Source organism: Sciurus vulgaris (assembly GCF_902686455.1).
Source record: "Sciurus vulgaris genome assembly, chromosome: 1".
Lineage (NCBI taxonomy): Eukaryota > Metazoa > Chordata > Mammalia > Rodentia > Sciuridae > Sciurus > Sciurus vulgaris.
The window spans coordinates 108670193-108689490 of NC_136461.1; the positions used below are offsets into that span (position 1 = coordinate 108670193).

General features: G+C 42.8%; 1 protein-coding gene across 1 annotated transcript in view; it reads right to left on the reverse strand.

Annotated features, from left to right (window-relative positions):
• Window positions 1-19298, reverse strand: part of LOC306661300 (myomegalin-like) — a 205977-nt gene that overhangs the window by 13871 nt on the left and 172808 nt on the right. The window contains 10 exon segments of the mRNA XM_079140184.1: window positions 1145-1396; window positions 3361-3546; window positions 5411-5563; window positions 6201-6424; window positions 7450-7501; window positions 8498-8733; window positions 10242-10770; window positions 11690-11809; window positions 12690-12882; window positions 13703-14120. Coding sequence (XP_078996310.1) covers window positions 1145-1396; window positions 3361-3546; window positions 5411-5563; window positions 6201-6424; window positions 7450-7501; window positions 8498-8733; window positions 10242-10770; window positions 11690-11809; window positions 12690-12882; window positions 13703-14120 — 2363 coding nt within the window.

Genomic DNA, 19298 nt, shown 5'->3' on the forward strand with positions numbered 1-19298 from the left:
CAGCCATTCCACCAGGACATGGAGAGAAGTGGGAAATGAGATCCTGGTTACTGAGGAGGGTGGGAGAGGGATCAGCCTCAGCATGATCCCTAAAAATCACTATCCTTCTGCTAATTTCCTTCTCTCACACACGCACACAGGGGACACAGTTAACTTTATTTAAAGAGTAAATGGGCTTTCAACCACAGGATGTCCCTTACTAAGGAAACCCCACACAGGGGCTAACTCTCACACAGGGGCCTGGTAAAGTTCCACATGATTTAGAAAAATAACTGACTGCTCTGGTAAGAGCATGCCTACCATCTGCAAAGGCCTGGTCACCGCAGGTGTGTTTGAGGCTGACAGGGAAGGTCTCACTCTACCTTTCTTCTTACTGATATATGACTGAGCAATTTTTAGCATATTTCTCCAATCCTTAGAGAGAAAGCCTAAGTTAAAAGCACATGACCTTCAACTTACCCCATGTGGTTAAGGACCCAAATTGAAAGTTTCCCTCAAATGGCTTTTAATATGGCAGGAAGAAGCAGGATAGCCTGCATTGATTGAGGGATCTGAAGGTGCATTAGAAAGGAGAAAGGAGCACCCCCCATGAGGGGGACAAAAAGGATGCAGAAAAGAACAGTAGAAGAGATGCTAACAATAGACCACATCAACTATACTATTTTGCTTTGGGCTCAGTCTTTTTCTGAGAATTACAGTGGAACCGAGCTGTATTCCAGTATCCACCTGCTTAGTTACACCTTCCACTTGAGGTGATAGGTTTTTGTGAAAAAGACATATGTGTGGGTGGGGATTTCATAAACCTCATGACTGACAGAAGAAAATTCCTGTGAACATCTGCCTGGCCTTCTAGAAGGGTCTAAGAGAGTGGGCTGCAAAGAGGTCAGGGTTTAGGAAGGAGAACGACATGTGTGAGAGCACAGGAGGTAGATCCCTGACTTTTCTATGGCCTTGAAGAGTGCCGAATCCCTCTGCAGGGAGAAGGCTGCACTTAGAAAGGATGCAGTACTAAGACTGCTCTTTCATTGTACTCCTACTCTGGGAACCAGGGAGTGGGGAGGAATGAAGAATCCCTGCCCAGGTAAGAAGGAGCAAACCAAATGATATTCTTTTCAATGGCTGAGCCTCTCAGCTTTGTGTTTACCTGTGGGTTTGGAGTTAAGCTGACACACCGAAGAACCTGAAGAGATGTCCCCAGAGACACTCCCTTTCTGAGGTCTCATGATGTCCCATTGGCCATTGCTACCCAGATACCCAGGCTCCAGGATTCTGCCCAGTTCTGTGGTGCCCCTCATTGGAGAGTGGGATTGGGCAGTGTTGAGGTAGTGGGAAGAGCTGGTTTCTGAATGGTTGCTCAGCAATGTGGTTGTGGAAGCAGGAGGAACAGTGCTGGCACCTGCAGAAAGAAATATGAGTGAGAAACCAACAGGGTGTCAGAAAGGAAGGATCAGCAAGGAATTGTGTGGTTACTAAAAATGGAGATTACCAGGGGACATATGGGGTTTCAGAGGTCCCATTCACTGTGAGATACCAAATGCATAAAGACTTAAGACCTATAGGGGATAACTTGCACCTTTTGTATTTCCTAGCATGAGATGACAAGAGGAAAAGGATGGATAAAATAACCTGAAAGTCACCTTTGTATACAAGGAAAAGTCCAGCGACCCCACTCCTAGCTCCTACTATAATTCCTCATGACTGAGTCCAGGAAGGTTCAGAGAAGTTCCAGAAATAGAACTTACTCCCAAAGTTAGGGATCAGAGCATGATGGGATATAGGATTGAGCATACCTGAGAACAGGAATATTTACCCATGAGTATTTGCTGTCCCTGGAAGCTAACCAGTAAATCTTTCTATTCCTCCTTTGGGGTTTTCAGAGGAGAAAGGACATGAAATCCAGCTAGACAAGGCAACCCAATTCTTCTAGACTGAAGAACTCTATTCTGAGGCTGAGAAAGCCCTATGTAAGGCAAGTTGTGATCTGGATCCCCAACCAACATGAGTCAAGGAACTGGAAGGTGTCACCACACCTGCCCAAAGACCACTGAACCCATTCCAAGGAGAGAGGCCTGACCTTGCATTGCATGGGCTGATGCCTCCATATGTCCCATGAAACCTCAGGCCTTTTCCCTTGAGCCCCTGGAGCAGAGGTAAGAAGTGAGGTGACTTTAAAAACTGTAAAATTCTGCCTGTGTGGCCTGTTTCTCACCATAATTAGGGAGCTTTTGAAGGAAAGACCCTTTGAGTTTTCACCTTAGCTTCAATGTTTAAAAAAAGAAATAAAAGAAAAAGCTTCACATGGGAAAGAGGGCAAAAGAGGTGGGCAGGGTCATAGTTTAGAAAATTCAGAAAACTGCTTTCTTCCAGGGATCATCAACATGGGCAGCAGAACAGACATGCAGCTCCCCCCTAAGCAAACAGGAATGAGTGCATCATTTCCTTCAATCTAAACTACTAAGAGGGGTTAATGCAATTTTCACTTGCCAATTTTACCTTCAATTTTTCTAGTTGTTCTTTAAAGCACTATTAGTAAGTAAGTTCATCATGCAAAGGTTTATTTTCCTTCTTTTTTTCCCCCAAGCCTAAATTGTGATATCACACACACACACACACACACACACACACACACACACACACAAATATGATGAAGCATCCAGCCCATAAATACATTAAATTATTTTCTAAAAGATAGTTGTATACAGCCTATAAATTATGTGACTACATAAGATGAACTATCTTTGGGATCAGAGGACAGAATTTACAATCAGACATCATGATCTGTGTTTATGAGTCCAGCTGCCCAAATGTCTCTGTCCCGGGGTAGACATCAATCTTGTGCAACAGAAAAAGGGGCTCTGTCACTTCTGCTTCTGAATCCCTCTACCACCACCCTGTTGCCTCGAGCTCATGATGTCAAGAACTAAACTTGATTAAAACATTTCACAGCAGAATACAATAGCCCCAAAAAAGAGTCCATTCATATATGTGGCCACCTTATTTTTTTATAGTTTTGTAATACTAAGTGGAAAAAACACAAAATCTCTCTCCCAACCCCTACCAGTAAATACTTCTCCAAGCTGCATGGATTCTGTACACTTGGTGGTACCCTAACCTGTCAAAAGTGTGTGAGTTCCAGTTCTAGAGCTTCCTGAACATATCCTGTAACTGATGAGACACACACATGAAAGAAAACAGCAATACATTTCAAAATAAGCAAACAGAACCTTCCCTCCATCTTCTGTTTATAGCATGTGCCACTGTTTGTTTGTTTTCCAAGTTTGCCATCAAGCCAAAGCCATGCAGAGCAACACAGTGTGAGACTGCCACTCGCAAGCACACAAGGGCAGCAGACGTGCTCACTTTCTCCCAACTGCTTCTGCAGCATCTGCAACTCCTGTTGGGCCTCGGCCAAGGACACCACCGGTGTCTCACAGCAGCCAAGGAAGGGAGGACCAAGGGGGCTGAAGGGCAGGAAACTGGATGGAGCTGAGGGCAATGGAGCCTGGGGAAGGTTAACCGGCTTGGGTATGGAGTTAAAATGAAAGCCTAGAAACAGAAAGTTAGGGAGAAAGGAAACAATATCATTAGAGAGAAAGTGAGTGAAAAGCATGGGTAAAAGATTGAGAAGGTTAAACCATTCCCTGACCAGAAACCACTTGGTGAAGTGGTTCACACTTAATGTGGTGCAAGATGAGCCAGCCAAGGGTGATCATTGCTCCAGAGAGGTTGGCCTAGCTGACCTCTCCTCTTTCTCCCTTGCCAGGGCTGTCTTATATACATGTTTTTTGCTCATCTTGAAATCAATTGACTACAGAAGGTAAGAGGGCATTACTGACCCTCACCCCATGTCAGAATTGGCGATGCCTGGATGATCTCAAGGGCTGCTAGGATGTTACTTCCAGCATGCATCAGTCCTTGATCCTAGGAGTAATTCTTTCTGTATCTAGAACTCCTCTTATGAAAGCATCAGGGCCCATCTCGAGGAAGGCAGGAGTTGATAGGGCTGTCGGTAAATTTGCATTACTAGTAATGCAGTTCAAGATTCTGATGGAAACTAATGTCAGAAACCCAAATCAGCATATTCATTCACCAGAGGAAAAATAGAGGCCTTGATTCAGTGGTTTGCAAATCTGTCTAGGCACTAGAACTACTTAAGACACTCTTACTACATGCAGATTCTTTAGTCGTTAATGCACACCTTCAGAATCATGAACTCTGAGAGCAGGGCTTGGAAATTTTCACTTTGAAAAATATTCCACATGACCTTTATGCAGCCCACCTATAGTCAGGTCATTGTGAACCCTGGAAAGTTCCAATATTTGCATCTGTTTCCTCTTTACTAAAAACAGTTAGGGGGCAGGTATCCAATGGAAGGACCAGAAATTAAGACTGACCTGTGGAGACTGTCTAATGTAGAAGACAAGAAAATGGTTACATTCTAAAACCTATCCCTTGCCCAATGATGCTGACAACATGACTGAGCAATACTGCAAAGACATCCAAACTGCCAAGTAACACAGCTCAGGCCTCTTTTAGGAAAATCTTCTGATTTTAAAACCCCTGGTTTTCTGCTCTGTGAACTAAGCATTTAAGTGGATATCTATAGCTCTGGGTAAAAAGCTTTCCCCATGATCTCCTGATCTAGTTGCTACACACTCTGTCCCAGAAAGTTTGTGCCCAGTCTCAGATAAGTTAAGGACACTTCTTATTCCTTAAGATTGTGGTTGAATTGCCCTCAGAAGAGAGGAGGGTGGCAGAAGAAAGCACTGTGCTTCTCAGGAGAACCCATATCCATGTCAGGCTACACTGAAGGCCAGGTGTATGGGGCAGGAGATAAAGACAAGGATGGCCCTTTCCCTGCCATCCCTTGTGTAGAGCTGTGAGTGAACAATACAGCCCCTGGCAACTATGCTGAGACATATAGGTGAAACATAGCTATCTACTTGCCCCCAGGATATACACTATGTTCATGTCAAGGTCTAATAATACACTCATAAATCCAGGAATGGTAGTATAAAATGAATTTAGAAACAAAGTAAGCCACACCACCCATTGTGGAGGGCCACAATGAAAATCACCTGGTAACATGTATACAGGATCAGTAAATGGAATTTCTTTCCATTCCTTGACTAATCCTGTAAGAAAACTTTGCCTCTTTGTTCCCCAGGTTAAATAAAAGAAAAAGAAAAATGTTTATTCTAAAATTATTAGCCAACTATTGGTCAAAATTGGTATGCTGATCAAAGCCTGTCATGGATTACTTATGTTTTAAATTTTTTTTTAAGTCACACACAATTGGTGAATGAAGATGGTCTCTTGATTTTGCATATATGTCTCTAAGTTCACACCTTTGTCCCTGAAGGGAAGTCCAATGAACAGCTAAGGTACAGGAGATGAAGCTACTGCATACCTGGATGGGCCTGGATGGCCTCCTTGGGGGTATTCTGGGGAGTTGGCAAGCTGATGGGTTTGCTGCTGGACTCGGCCTTAACCCCCTGAGATGCACTGGTTACTGATGGTTTAGAAGACAATACAGCAGAATGACTTGAATGATGGATGGAATCTATAAAACCCATGAATGAAAGAAAATGTTTGATGTTCTACAGAGAACTGGAATCCTGGCCTTATATTTAACTAGGGGTACCAGGGCTAAGGTCTTGCTGTCAGAAAAAGCTCCAAGCACAGGCACTTTTGCAGTGTTCATTTTCTTGCTTGCAAATAGTTCCTTTAGTAAGGCAACCCGCTTCAGGGGTTGGGTTATAGCGGGGCTCAGAGCCCTGAAATCATGAAAACTATACCTCCAACAATATCAGGGACTGGCAGCAACTGTGGGTGCCCACAGACAATCAGAAGATACTGCTCAGGAACTGCACTGCAAGAGAGATGATGTTCGATCTTAAAGAAGGAGGTCTATCAGTCAGATTCGGTGAGGAAGAAAAGTCTTCCACCATTTTGTCACTCTGTTCTCCAAAGATTGCCTTGAGTCCAACAGCAATATATGCCAATGGGTAACAGGGTAACACAGTAACTTGAAGAGTCTGGAGCAGAGCAAAGTCCCTAAGCCATGGGAGCCTGTGCTTGGCACTTGGTCCCAGAACCATGTTCAGCCTGATATACACCAAGGTAGAGCTATAAGGCCTGGTTTCCAAGGTCTCCACTCAGTCTAAATAGAAGGGCACCTCTCAGAAAGTGGAGGCTACCTGAGTGACCAGGTGAAGCTTTCTTCTCTTCATAATGTGTATACTCGCTGGCTACATCCATGTCAGAGCAGGCTTCCAGCTCATCAGATAAGAAGGAGGTGCTGCTAGGAGAACGGTGGGAGTCAGACAAGGCATGGCTGCTGGGGGGTGAGAGAGACTGGGCATCCAGCTTGGCCTGCAGGACTTCAATCACTTTTTCTTTCTCCTGCAGCTCCCTGCTGAGCCTAGTGGGAAGAGAGGTGGACAACAGGTGAAACAAAATTCACTCAGTCCAGCATGTCCTGACTAAAGCTTATGAGAAAAAGTCACATAAGCCAGGAGGCCATTCTGCATAGAACAATTAAAATAACTCACTTCTAATTGGTGCTGGAGGGCAGGTAGGGGGCAGATGGAGAATGGACAACATCTCCCCAGTATACTGGCCCCATAGTGTGCTCAGGACCTGGGAGATAATTAGTCATCTAAGGTATGGTGTGGTCTCTGAACAATTGCAGCCTGATGACTATTTCTTATCTCCAACAAGACAAGTAGAAAATGTTGAAATTAAGCATTTAAAAGCATAGAAAAAACACTGTTCCAACATCTAAGTCTATGTTAAGTAGAATCATATAATTGATTGAAGTGACTATGATGGATTAGAAATAAAAACAAAAGCAAAACCCAAATACGTTGACCTTCACCACAGATATTCTGAGGCACAATTGTGACACAGAGAGCTCAAACTCTCTGTGGCTACACCTTACCCTGAGCCCATATCTTACAGAGCATTATAAGAAGTGACCCATTTAATGTTTCCTGAGGCATCGTAGCCTCCCAGGGATCTGTACAGCTGGGCCTCTTTTACTAGGTACAGTCATATGACTCTTTCTTCTTCAAGGAAATTGGGTGATCATTAAGCCCAGCTGGCAATCCAGCTTAGGACAGTCCAACTTGCTAAAAAGCTTACCCTGCTCATTAAATACACCGGGGAAAAGCAGGGAAGGCCCCTGGGAAAGGTGAGAAGACTCATGAAACTTACTTAGTTCACTTGTAGGTCAGGCTAATTCTAGGTTACTAAACCTAGAAAATTAACGTGTTCATGGAATCATATCAAAAAGGAAGAAAGGATTTGGTTTAAAACAATGGTAAGGTGTTCATTGAATAAATGAATTCATTACATTGAGTTTTTCCCCCAATTTATGAAATTGTGGCACATTTCATCCCTTGGGTCCTAGTCCTGATACCTCTATAAGATTCTCTTCTGAATTACCTGAGGGCCAGTGGCTCAAGTTCAGCTTGTTCTTTCTCATTTTTATGATCCTCTGCAAACCAAAATCAGAAAGAGATAGTAAGAAATTAAACAGATTTCACTTCACACATTATAAACACAGGGGTTTATATAGACACAGAATAGTGATTACATGTGTGTCCAGAATAATTCTTTGCAGGACCTCAGTTGTGTCTATAGATGTGAGGTGGCAGACTGACCTGAGTTCACTACGCAGACCTTCCCTGATCATTCTGACTTTGTCTGCCTTGAATCATGGCAAAACATTAAAATATCTTTTGCCTCACTGATCATGAGATACCTCCCAGGTCCCCTCTCGAATACTCCAGCCTTCATATCCTGCCATAGACTGGCTCCCAGATATACAGCTATGTGTCTCATTACTGCTTTCATGGAGAACCTATTCTTGTCTCTGAGGAAAGGACAGCCCTGTTCTTCCTTTGCACCTACTAACAGTAGATAGGCTGGTTTTTCCCTCAAGTCTGAGCCTGCTATAGTACCAGGAAATTCTCTCTGTGTAATAGATTCCATAATAACCAACATATCCCTTGAACTACCATAGCACTGTCTTAATTATGTCCAATATAGCTTTATCCATATTTGAAATACATATATGTATAATACCATGCAATCAATGAAGAAGCAGATGACAAAAGGAAACGTAGTTTCCTCAAAGCAGGTTGATGGCAACATTCAGGCTGAACTTGCATCTTTCAGTTCTTAGTTCAGGACTCTCCACTGTAACAGGGCCCTTTCATCTCTCATTCTCCTTAACACTAGATGGATCCTGCCTCCTGCCAGAAAGGTTACATTCCATGTGTGATGAAGTCTCTGCAGTTGTAACCATGGCATCTCCAACTCTGTGTGTTTCTCCTGGTACTCCTTGCTAGCCAGTCCTGATCTTGTAATGGCCCATAGGAGATAAAGTAGAAACTGGACCCTGGATAAAACTGTGCAGTGGAGGTGTGGTGGCCACCTGGGTCTGAGATTATGAGAGTGAGAATATTCCAAAGCCACATGGCCAACTTACTGGTGCTGAGTTTGCTGGTAAGTCTCTCAGTCAGCTGACTTCCCTGGGCAAGTTGCTCCCGGAAGCTCTGCCCCAGGTAGTAGTCAATATCATTGCTCCTTAGGAGATCCTCAAAAGATTTTACTGTATCTTTTGCATGCTGGGTGAGAAGATAACAAATACCCCTTCCTTCTCGTATTTTTTGCCGTAGGTAGGATAGTTCTCGGGCCTGATCCTGAATCAGGGAATCATATTTTCTAATACAGGAAAGAGAAAAGAGAGAGAAAAAATGGGGAAAAGTGAATGACAAGTTATACGGGCTTCCTTAGAAATTTCTGTGAAGACATACTTAAGGAACTCCCCCAAGGTAAATTTATATAATCCATAGGAACTATTTAAAAGTAAATTTTACTCTGTGAAACTACTGCATAAAAACAATAAAAAATTAGTATGCCACTGTTCTTCAACTGTTTTATATGTTAGCCATATGCTCAAAACTAAATCATAAATTCTGTGAGAGTAAAGACAATGCCATATGGTCCATCTCATACAGCACCAGTACAGTGTAGGCTCACATAGATACTCAATAAATACTTAAAATCATTTAATCCTATTTTACACAGGATTTTTTCATGTCTTTTATTTTCATATCTTTCATTTCTTCTGTGCTATGATACTGTGGCAGACTATAATTTACAAAGATGGCCATTATACTATCTCCAGTTCTAGCACTGGTACATTGCCATTTCTTCAACACTTAGAGGTTATTCTCTAAATCTTGGAAGGCTCTATGACTATATTAACCAAGATAATACAGTGGAAGTAACATTGTACCAAGTCCAGGACTAACTCTTAACTGACCTGGCAACTTTCACTTCCTGCCTTAGAAACCATCTTTCACAAAAAAGTGAAACCACCCTGAGAATATCACACTATAAGAAGAAAAAGACAGAGGGAGAAGCCCTGGAGGACAAGAAGCCCCACAGAGAAAAAGAAGCTAGGGAGCACTGAGTCACTAGACATGTAGATAAAGAAGTCGTGTCCAACCCAGTGAGGACTTTTTGATTATTCCAGCCATAGCTACCATTTGATGGCAGCCACTCAGGACCCTCCACAAAACCATGAGAAATGATAAAGCTATTGTATCGTGAAGTGATTATTTAGCAATAGAAGTATGACAGACACCAAGATGGGTGTCCATCCAGTGTTTTACAACATGTAGTATCAGTAACAATAATATTGGAAAATAACACTGAGCTTAATACACATTAGACACTATTCTAAGCACTTGTATTAATTCACTGAAAGCTACTAACCTCTTTGAGTTGATCTCTTATTGTCCTCATTTAATAGATAATAAAATAGGCTCAGAAAAGTTAAGCAGGTTGCACAACTTAAAAGTGACAAAGCTAGGATTGAAGTCCAGGTAGTCTGAATCTAGTCTTACTACTATCTCATACTGGATAGATGATAGATGATAGATGATAGATAGATAGATAGATAGATAGATAGATAGATAGATAGATAGATAGACAGACTTTACTAATATATCCCTAATAGAAAATCCCAGTGATCTTATATCTCCCAGACACTTGGCCACCATTCAATGTACTACTGATAACTGATAATAACTATCTTCTCAGACCTGCCACCATCTAAATAAGTGCCTTCTGGTTACCCTGATATGCTCTTCATTCCAATTATCTGGGTCACCCAATTCCAAGCGCAAACTTAGACATTATCAATCAAACAGTGCCCTCCTTACCCAGGCCACGAGGCTGATCTCAGCTCTTCAGCCAGCTTCCCTTCTATTCCAGTTTTTGGGAGCTGGGCCTCCAGCTGGGATACTCTTTGGATAAGACTCTCCAGATCCTTTTTGGCCTGAAGCCCTGATGGGTAGAAAGCCCCAGTGCCATCAGACAGCCACCCCTCATCCTCATCAGTGACACTATGGGGTGAAGACCCCTCAAGGGTGCCAACAGCCCTTAGCTTCCGGGGTCTTTCCAGACTAGATGAATAATCACTTGTAACCGAGAGAGACCGGACACGGCTTTTGAGGTTCTGAATGACCTTGTTGGCATTCTGCAGCTGGGCTTTCAGATCTTTAATGTCCTTCTGTAGGACAGTGATGTTTTCCGAACTTCCATATGCCTGGGACTCTTCCTGCTTCCCTAGCTGGGTCTCTGAAGGCTTCTTTCCAGGAAGGTGGTTGAGGGCTGGGCCCAGGCGCCCCTGCTCAGAGCACAGTCCTTCCATGAGCACTGTGTCCCTGAGGCTGTTGTGCTCCTCACAGTCTGCAAGACAAACAGAAATCTTCCTGAAGACAAACTGGACATTTGTATTCCCTTTCCAGAGAACAGGTTTGGCCATAAGAACAATAATTACAGGAGCAAAAATTGAAGCAGTACTCAGTTCAACCTGTTTCTATACCAGCATTCAAACCTAGTATTTCATATCCTCCCAATAGCCCTGCAAGTTAGGTATGGACACCTTCCATTTTACTGACTCAGAGGTAAACTAGCTAATTCTAGATCATTCTAGCACATGGCAAAGCCATAATTAAAATCCTCCAATGTCATGTCTTCTTTCCATACACATTGCTGCCTCTTAAGTATGACATTAACTTGGGCCTTTATTAAACAATCATTTAATAATAATAGTTGTTTTATTAAATAAACATTTTAGCAGTAGAAGAAACTGAGGCACAGAGATATTTAAAAATGGGGATTTGAACCAACTAGCCTGGTCCCAGGATATCTGCTCTTAGCTGCCACACTACGCTGCCTCTAGGGTAAAAGAGATGGTATTTTTCTCCTTTTCCCAGTTTTAATGCAGTAGGGACCCTATGGCTATAGTCCTTTATAATGTGAAACAAAATATTTTTTAAAAACTTATTGTTTACATATCCCAAAGAGTTCATCCAGTCCCTTCTTTAATAAGTAGTCCTTAGTATTTTTTCTATAATAGCAACTTGGATATAATGTTATTTTGTTAACAGCAGAATGCTAACAGTTAATTATAGAAGTTGAAACATATTCAGACTCATTTTGGAACAGAGTTCTCCACACTTCCTGTCCTTCTCTGGTGCTGGGTCCCTTTCAATCACAACTCCCCTACCCTCTACTACTCAATAAGATGTGAGAGTAGGCTATAGCACCCAAATGTGACAGCTGACTGGGGCACGCAGGTGAATCCCATACTCTATGAATTTACCAGGGCTGGTGGTCTCCTCACGTTCAGCCTCATTTTCACTTCGACCACAAGTCTCATAACCCAGGTCCTGGAGATCCACCTGGACCTGCTTGCTGTCCTGCTTCACCAGGGATTCACCTGCTTGGGAAGTAACAGAGGGTGTTACAGATTATCTGAATTTCCCACATACTCCCTGAACCTCCAGGGCATACACCCTAACCTTCACGGGCAGGAAGGTCAGATCGAGTGTGGAATAAAGGCTTTTTTGATCAGGGGTGGGAGAAGAAACCACCTGCTCCATGAGGATGTACCTGTTTGCCACTGATAATCTCACTTCTGACAATCTAGGCTTAGTTTGGACTAGACACTTGTAAGTCAGGTATTGAATACTATCAACTCTAGAAGCTCCAGTGAAACTAATAAATCCTTTATCCACAGGAACTCAGTAAAGATTTGAATGGGGCTGAGTTAATTTAGAGCTCCAAGACATCTAGACCTGCATCAGTCAATAGAGTGGCTATTTTATATTAAATTAATTTAAATCAAGTAAAATCTAAAATTTTCAAGTTGCACTAGCCACATTTCATATGCTCAGTAGTCAATATGAGATATATAAAACTTTCCTACTTTCCTACCACTGTAAGAAAGTTCTATTAGACAGTGCTGATCTAAAACAGTAATTATGATACTTATTTGAAGAATCTGGTATAGTGCAAAGATAGGAAAGATAACCAATTATGTTGAGAGAGCAAGGCAGTTGCTCACTATACCAGAAATCAGCAAACCTAGAGTTTAGTGAGTTCATTTTCACCCTCTACTCCCACGGCAACCCTGAAACCTTGCATTCTTCCTTTCTTCTCTGCCATCTGCGAACTGAAGTAAAATATCCATTTCCCCAGTTCCAGCTCTATGGTCAGGATTTAATTGTTCTGACGCTGGGGGAGAAGAGTAAAATCTGCAAATCCTATTTTTTTCTCGGGGAGAAGAAAAACACTGGTGATGGCGGGTTTGGAATACTTACTAAATATGGCTCTGTACTTCTCCAGCTGGTTTGCCTGGGCAAAGACGGTGGCTTCTGAAATCAGTAGCTTTTCCTGAAGATCTTGATAGCATTGTCGGCACTGAGCCAGCTGAGAGCGCAGGTGCTTGGTAGAACCCCGCAGGCTAAATTCTGACTGAGGCCTAGCATCCTGGACCTGGGACTGGTTATCCAACTGTGAAGGGACCAATATAGGGATCAGGACAGCCTGAGCGCCACCCCGCCCCCATCACACACACACACACACACACACACATACACAGAGTGACAGCATGTCTGTCAAAGTACTTGTCACACCATTTGGCAGTTACTTGCTTTCCAGACAGAGCTCCTAGAGTTTGTATGATGTTTTATTCATCTCTGTATCTACAGCACACAGCACACTGCCAATCTAGTCTATAGGAGAGCTCTCAGGAAATGTTTGCTCAGTGACTGAAGCGAAGATCTAGAAACCTCCACTCAGCCCTCCCTGCATTCCTGTCCCAGTGGTCCTCTCAGACTCCTCTGCAGTCTCCATTTACTGAATCCTCAGGAAAGCTAATTCCCTTAAGAGGATCTCAACAACCCCTTGTGATTACAGACACCTGTAATGAACTGTGATGAAAACAGCAGTGATAAGACAGAGATGTCATTACACATCATTTGTCTGGAATGCCTGAAAACCCGATGCATCCCAGTAATGTGATAGTTACATCCTATTTAAATTATCTAGTTTGTGGCATTTTCCCCACCATAGTATCTCAAGGGTACAGATGAGGTTTATTACCCACTGGTACTGCTAAGATGTTACCTAGGAAACTAAGAACCTAGGAGATACTCATGAGATAAGGTAAAAGCCTTTCTAAAATTGAATGGGTCTTGTATTATTACCATACCCCTGCTTGTGGAGCAAAGCTGCCCTTCCTTTGGTACCTCCTGACAGACAGCTTAAGATAAAAACTGAAATCTCCAGCTCTTTACCAAGTATTTTTCATTTCGCCCAAGGCCTCACTTACTTGGTGGGCAGCCCCAAGGTCAAGGCTCTGGGGTCTGGGGCAAGGCCTTGTGGTCAACTTTTCCTCTTGGCATTGGTTTTTCCCAGAAGAACAAACCAGGTTTGTGTTCATTCTGTCAATCTCCCTGGTCAGGTGTGCAAGGAACTCTGGAGTAAGTTTATTATTCCCTTCCTTGCTGCTTAGTACCAAGTGTTCTTTGAGGAGGTTGATGATGTTGTGGGCATTCTTCAGTTTTCCCTGGAGCTTTCTGAACTCAGCCTGAAGGGTATTCTCATTCAGATCCCCTTTGGCGACCACAGTCTCCACCATCACCTCGCCTTTCTCCTTGTCTTCCTCCATCTCCCATCCATCAGACATTGCTTCTCCCATCTGCTCTTTCAGCTCTGCATTCTCAAGGCAAAGGCTCAACATGGTGTTCCTACAGGAAATATACATTCAGAGAACAAATCTGGTTTTAGTGACAGCTCCTTATAGCCCCCTTCACCCACAACTCAGTCCATGATAGACTCAGAAATATCCCAGGGCATGAAGCAACCTCAGAAACCTACAACAACTTCCTTATTTTATACATCAGAAAACCTGGAATCAGGAAGAGTGAGAGACAGCTCCACACCAGACCCTTCCAACAGTTGTTTGATTGCAGTGCCATCACTTAAAATCTTGGTCTCAAGATCTCTAGTCTATTTTTCTTTACTTAGCCAAATAGCCTATTTTATAATTCTCAGTAACCTCTGAATTCACAAGGGTACTTACACTATTAAATAAAACAGAAGAACATGGCCTACGACAAATTTGTTATTATAGATTCTACAGTTCTGTTATTTATCATCCATTTTAAACCACTGAATGATACACTGGGATCTTGGAGCTGGGCGTGGTGGTATACACCTCTGACCCCAGTGACTTGGGAGGCTGAGGCAGGAAGATCAGAAGTTCAAAGTCAGACCTAATAAAAATGAATTAAGGGGAGCATCAGAAAGGAGGCCGCTCAGCACAGCGCTTGGACTCGGCGCAACCCCCCGGGCTCTGGGAGGCTGCCCAAAGGAGAGGGTGCGCGGTGAGCTGTTTGGACTGAAAGCGACCACCCCTGAACACAGGGGCTGCCCAGAGGAGGAGAAATATGGGCTCGGCATGTCACTTGGACTTGGAGCAGCTGTGCCAGGGCTCCGGGTGGCTATCCAGAGGAGCAGCGTGGACTCAGGAATCAAGAAGAGGAGATATAGAGAGACTTGGGACCAACTCAAAGCAGCCGGGTGAGTCTCTCCCATTGGGGAGGTGTCCCGGATGGGGCAGTAGTCCCCGAACGCAGGGAACTTTGTGAAGTAAAGCTGCCCGACGAAGACACCCCTCCCCCCGCTGGAGCAGTGAACGTGGACAACTGGGAGCATTGGAGAGGAGGCCGCTCAGCACAGCACTTGGACTCGGAGCAACCCACCCGGGCTCTGGGAGGCTGCCCAAAGGAGATGGTGCGCAGTGAGCTGTTTGGACTGAAAGCGACCACCCCTGAACACAGGGGGCTTCCCAGAGGAGAAGGAGAAATACGGGCTAGGCACGTCGCTTGGACTTGGAGCAGCTGCACCAGGGCTCCGGGCGGCTAATGGGAGAAGCAGCGTGGTGAGTGGTTTGGACTCAGAGCAAGCGCTCCTAAACACAGGGGGGTTGTCTGGAGAAGGAGGAGGAGCGTGGTGGGGTGCTTGGGCTCGAAGTGACTGCACCAGGGCTACGGGTGGCAGTCGGGACAAGGAGGTGCACAGTGAGTTCCTGGGACTCGTGACGAACGCACCAGATCTCTGGGTGACTGCCTGGTGGAGAAGGAGGTGCGTGGTGGGTCACTTGGACTTAGAGCGACAGCACGGAACACCAGGTGGCTGCCAGAGGCGTGTGGCGGGTCACTGGGACTCGGAGCGACTGTAAGGGGCTCCAGGTGGCTGCTCAGAGGAGGGGCCGCATAGCCAGGCGATTAGGTGCAGAACAGGGTCCCAGGGCCTAGGCGGCTTCTTGGTGGAAGAGCAGCACAGACAAACTGAGGGGCAGAGCGAAGGCTCCAGGACTGCAGGCAACTTCTCTGAGGAGAGGCAGCCTAAGGAGATTTGTCTGCGAAGGATGAGGCTTCCAGGCCCAGGAGGTAGGTCCGGGTCCCTGGGAACATTGCAGAAGAAGGCTGTCCAGCCCAGGCGGTAGTTGTGAATTAAATGGAACCTCTAGGAGGGGAACTGACCAGCAAGACCTCCCCACCAGGTGAGTCCTCCCTGCCGGGTGAGGTTCTCCCAAAAGGATTGTAAAACCAGAGACACAGGCCCAAACTGGCCTTGCATCAGCCCACATCCTACTTCCCCTTTGGATAACCATTCGTCAGCAAGTGAAGGTACCTCTGCCTACTAGCAGGGAATATACCCCACCGGAAGGCCACTACCCCTAGGGAGTGAGCTTCCTTGTGGAGCACCGCATTATCAACTTCCTCCAAGATTTCAGGTTACTGAAGGCTAAGAGGGGATATACTAGAAATCTTCAGGGATATTATAAGTCAATAGAGGAAATCTGCAATATCACAGCGGTCAACTGATACCTGAACAATATGAGAAAACAAGGAAAGAAAATGCTGCAAACAAATCTAGATGTTACATCAATGAAACCCAATGACAGCATGGCAGAAGAAATGACAGAAAGGGAGTTCAGAATGTACATAATGAAAATGCTCAGGGAAGCAAATGACGAGATGCAAGAGCAAATGAAGGCACTGAATGATCGTACCAATCGACAGTTAAAAGAGCAAATACAGGAAGCAAAAGATCATTTCAATGAAGAGTTAGAGATATTGAAAAAAAACCAAACAGAAATCCTTGAAATGAAGGAAACAATAAACCAAATTAAGAACTCCATAGAAAGCATAACCAATAGGATAGAACACCTGGAGACAGAACCTCAGATATGGAAGACAAAATATTTAACCTTGAAAACAAAGTGGACCAAACAGAGAAGATGGTAAGAAATCATGAACAGAATCTCCAAGAACTATGGGATATCATGAAAAGGCCAAATTTAAGAATTATTGGGATTGAGGAAGGCTTAGAGAAACAGACCAAAGGAATGAACAATCTATTCAATGAAATACTATCAGAAAATTTCCCAAATCTGAAGAATGAAATGGAAGATCAAGTACAAGAGGCTTATAGGACTCCAAATATACAAAATTACAACAGACCCACACCAAGGCACATTATAATGAAAATGCCCAACATACAAAATAAAGACAGAATTTTAAAGGCCGCAAGAGAGAGGAATCAAATTACATTCAGGGGGAAACCAATACGGATATCAGCAGATTTTTCAATCCAGACCCTAAAAGCTAGAAGGGCCTGGAACAACATTTTTCAAGCCCTGAAAGAAAATGGATGCCAACCAAGAATCCTATACCCAGCAAAACTTACCTTCAAATTTGATGATGAAATAAAATCCTTCCATGATAAACAAAAGCTAAAAGAATTTATAAAAAGGGAGCCAGCACTACAAGAACATTCTCAGCAAAACATTCCACGAGGAAGAGATGAGAAACAAAGAAGCAAATCAGCAATGGGAGGAAATATCCTAAAGGAATTGTCAAATAAAGGAAGAACCAAGTCGTGTCTAAATAAATAAATAAATAAATAAAATGAACCAAATGACCGGGAATACTAATCATATCTCAATAATAACCCTGAATATTAATGGCCTGAACTCATCAATCAAAATACATAGACTGGCAGATTGGATCAAAAAGAAAGATCCAACAATATGTTGCCTGCAAGAGACTCACCTCATAGAAAGAGATACCCATAGACTAAAGGTGAAAGGATGGGGAAAAACATACCATGCACATGGACTCAGCAAAAAAGCTGGGGTATCCATCCTCATTTCAGATAATGTGGACTTCAAGTCAAAGTTAGTCAGAAGGGACAAAGAAGGACATTACATATTGCTTAAGGGAACCATAAATCAGCAAGACATAACAATCATAAACATCTATGCCCTGAACATTGGCTCATCCATGTATCTCAAACAAATCCTTCTCAATTTCAGAAACCAAATAGACCATAACACAATAATACTAGGTGATTTTAACACACCTCTCTCACCACTGGACAGATCTTCCAAACAAAAATTGAACAAAGAAACCATAGACCTCAATAACACAATCAATAATTTAGACTTAACGGACATTTATAGAATATACCATCCAACCAAGAGCGAATACACTTTCTTCTCAGCAGCACATGGATCCTTCCCTAAAATAGACCATATATTATGCCACAAAGGTAATGTAAGCAAATACAAGAAGATAGAGACACTACCTTGTATTCTATCAGATCATAATGGATTGAAATTAGAAATAAATGAAAGAGTAAAAAACAGAAGCTACTCCAACACCTGGAGATTAAACAATATGCTATTACATGATGAATGGATAACAGAAGATATTAGGAAGGAAATTAAAAAATTCTTAGAGGTAAATGAGAACAAAGAAACATCATATCAAAATCTCTGGGACACTATGAAAGCAGTACTTAGAGGAAAATTTATTTCATGGAGCGCATTCAATAAAAGAAGTAAAAACCAACAAACAAACCACCTAACACTACAGCTCAAAGCCCTAGAAAAAGAAGAACAGACCAACAACACCAAAAGTAGTAGAAGACAGGAAATAGTTAAACTCAGAGCTGAAATCAACGAAATTGAAACAAAAGAAACAATACAAAAAATTGACAAAATGAATAGTTGGTTCTTTGAAAAAATAAACAAAATTGATAAACCCTTAGCCACTCTAACAAAGAGAAGACGAGAGAAAACCCAAATCTCTAAAATTCGGAATGAACAAGGAAATATCACAACAGACATGATTGAAATACAAAACATAATTAGAAGCTATTTTGAAAATCTATATTCCAACAAAACAGAAAACCTCCAAGACATCAACAGGTTTCTAGAGACATATGAATTGGCCTAAATTGAACGAGGAGGACATACACAATTTAAATAGAACAATTGCAAGTAATGAAGTAGAAGAGGTCATCAAAAGCCTACCAACAAAGAAAAGCCCAGGACCAGATGGGTTCTCAGCGGAGTTCTATAAAACCTTTAAAGAAGAGCTCATTCCAATACTTCTCAAAGTATTCCATAAAATAGAAGAGGAGGGAACCCTCCCAAACTCATTCTATGAAGCCAATATCACACTGATACCTAAATCAGACAGAGACTCATCAAGGAAAGAAAATTTCAGTCCAATATCCTTAATGAACATCGACGCAAAAATTCTCAACAAAATTTTAGCCAATCGCATACAAAAATATATTAAAAAGATAGTGCACCATGATCAAGTGGGTTTTATCCCAGGGATGCAAGGTTGGTTCAACATCCGGAAATCAATAAATGTAATTCACCATATCAATAGACTTAAAGTCAAGAATCACATGATTATTTCAATAGATGCAGAAAAAGCATTTGATAAAATACAGCACCCCTTCATGCTCAAAACACTAGAAAAAATAGGGATAGTGGGAACATTCCTTAACATTATAAAGGCCATCTATGCTAAGCCCATGGCTAATATCATTCTAAATGG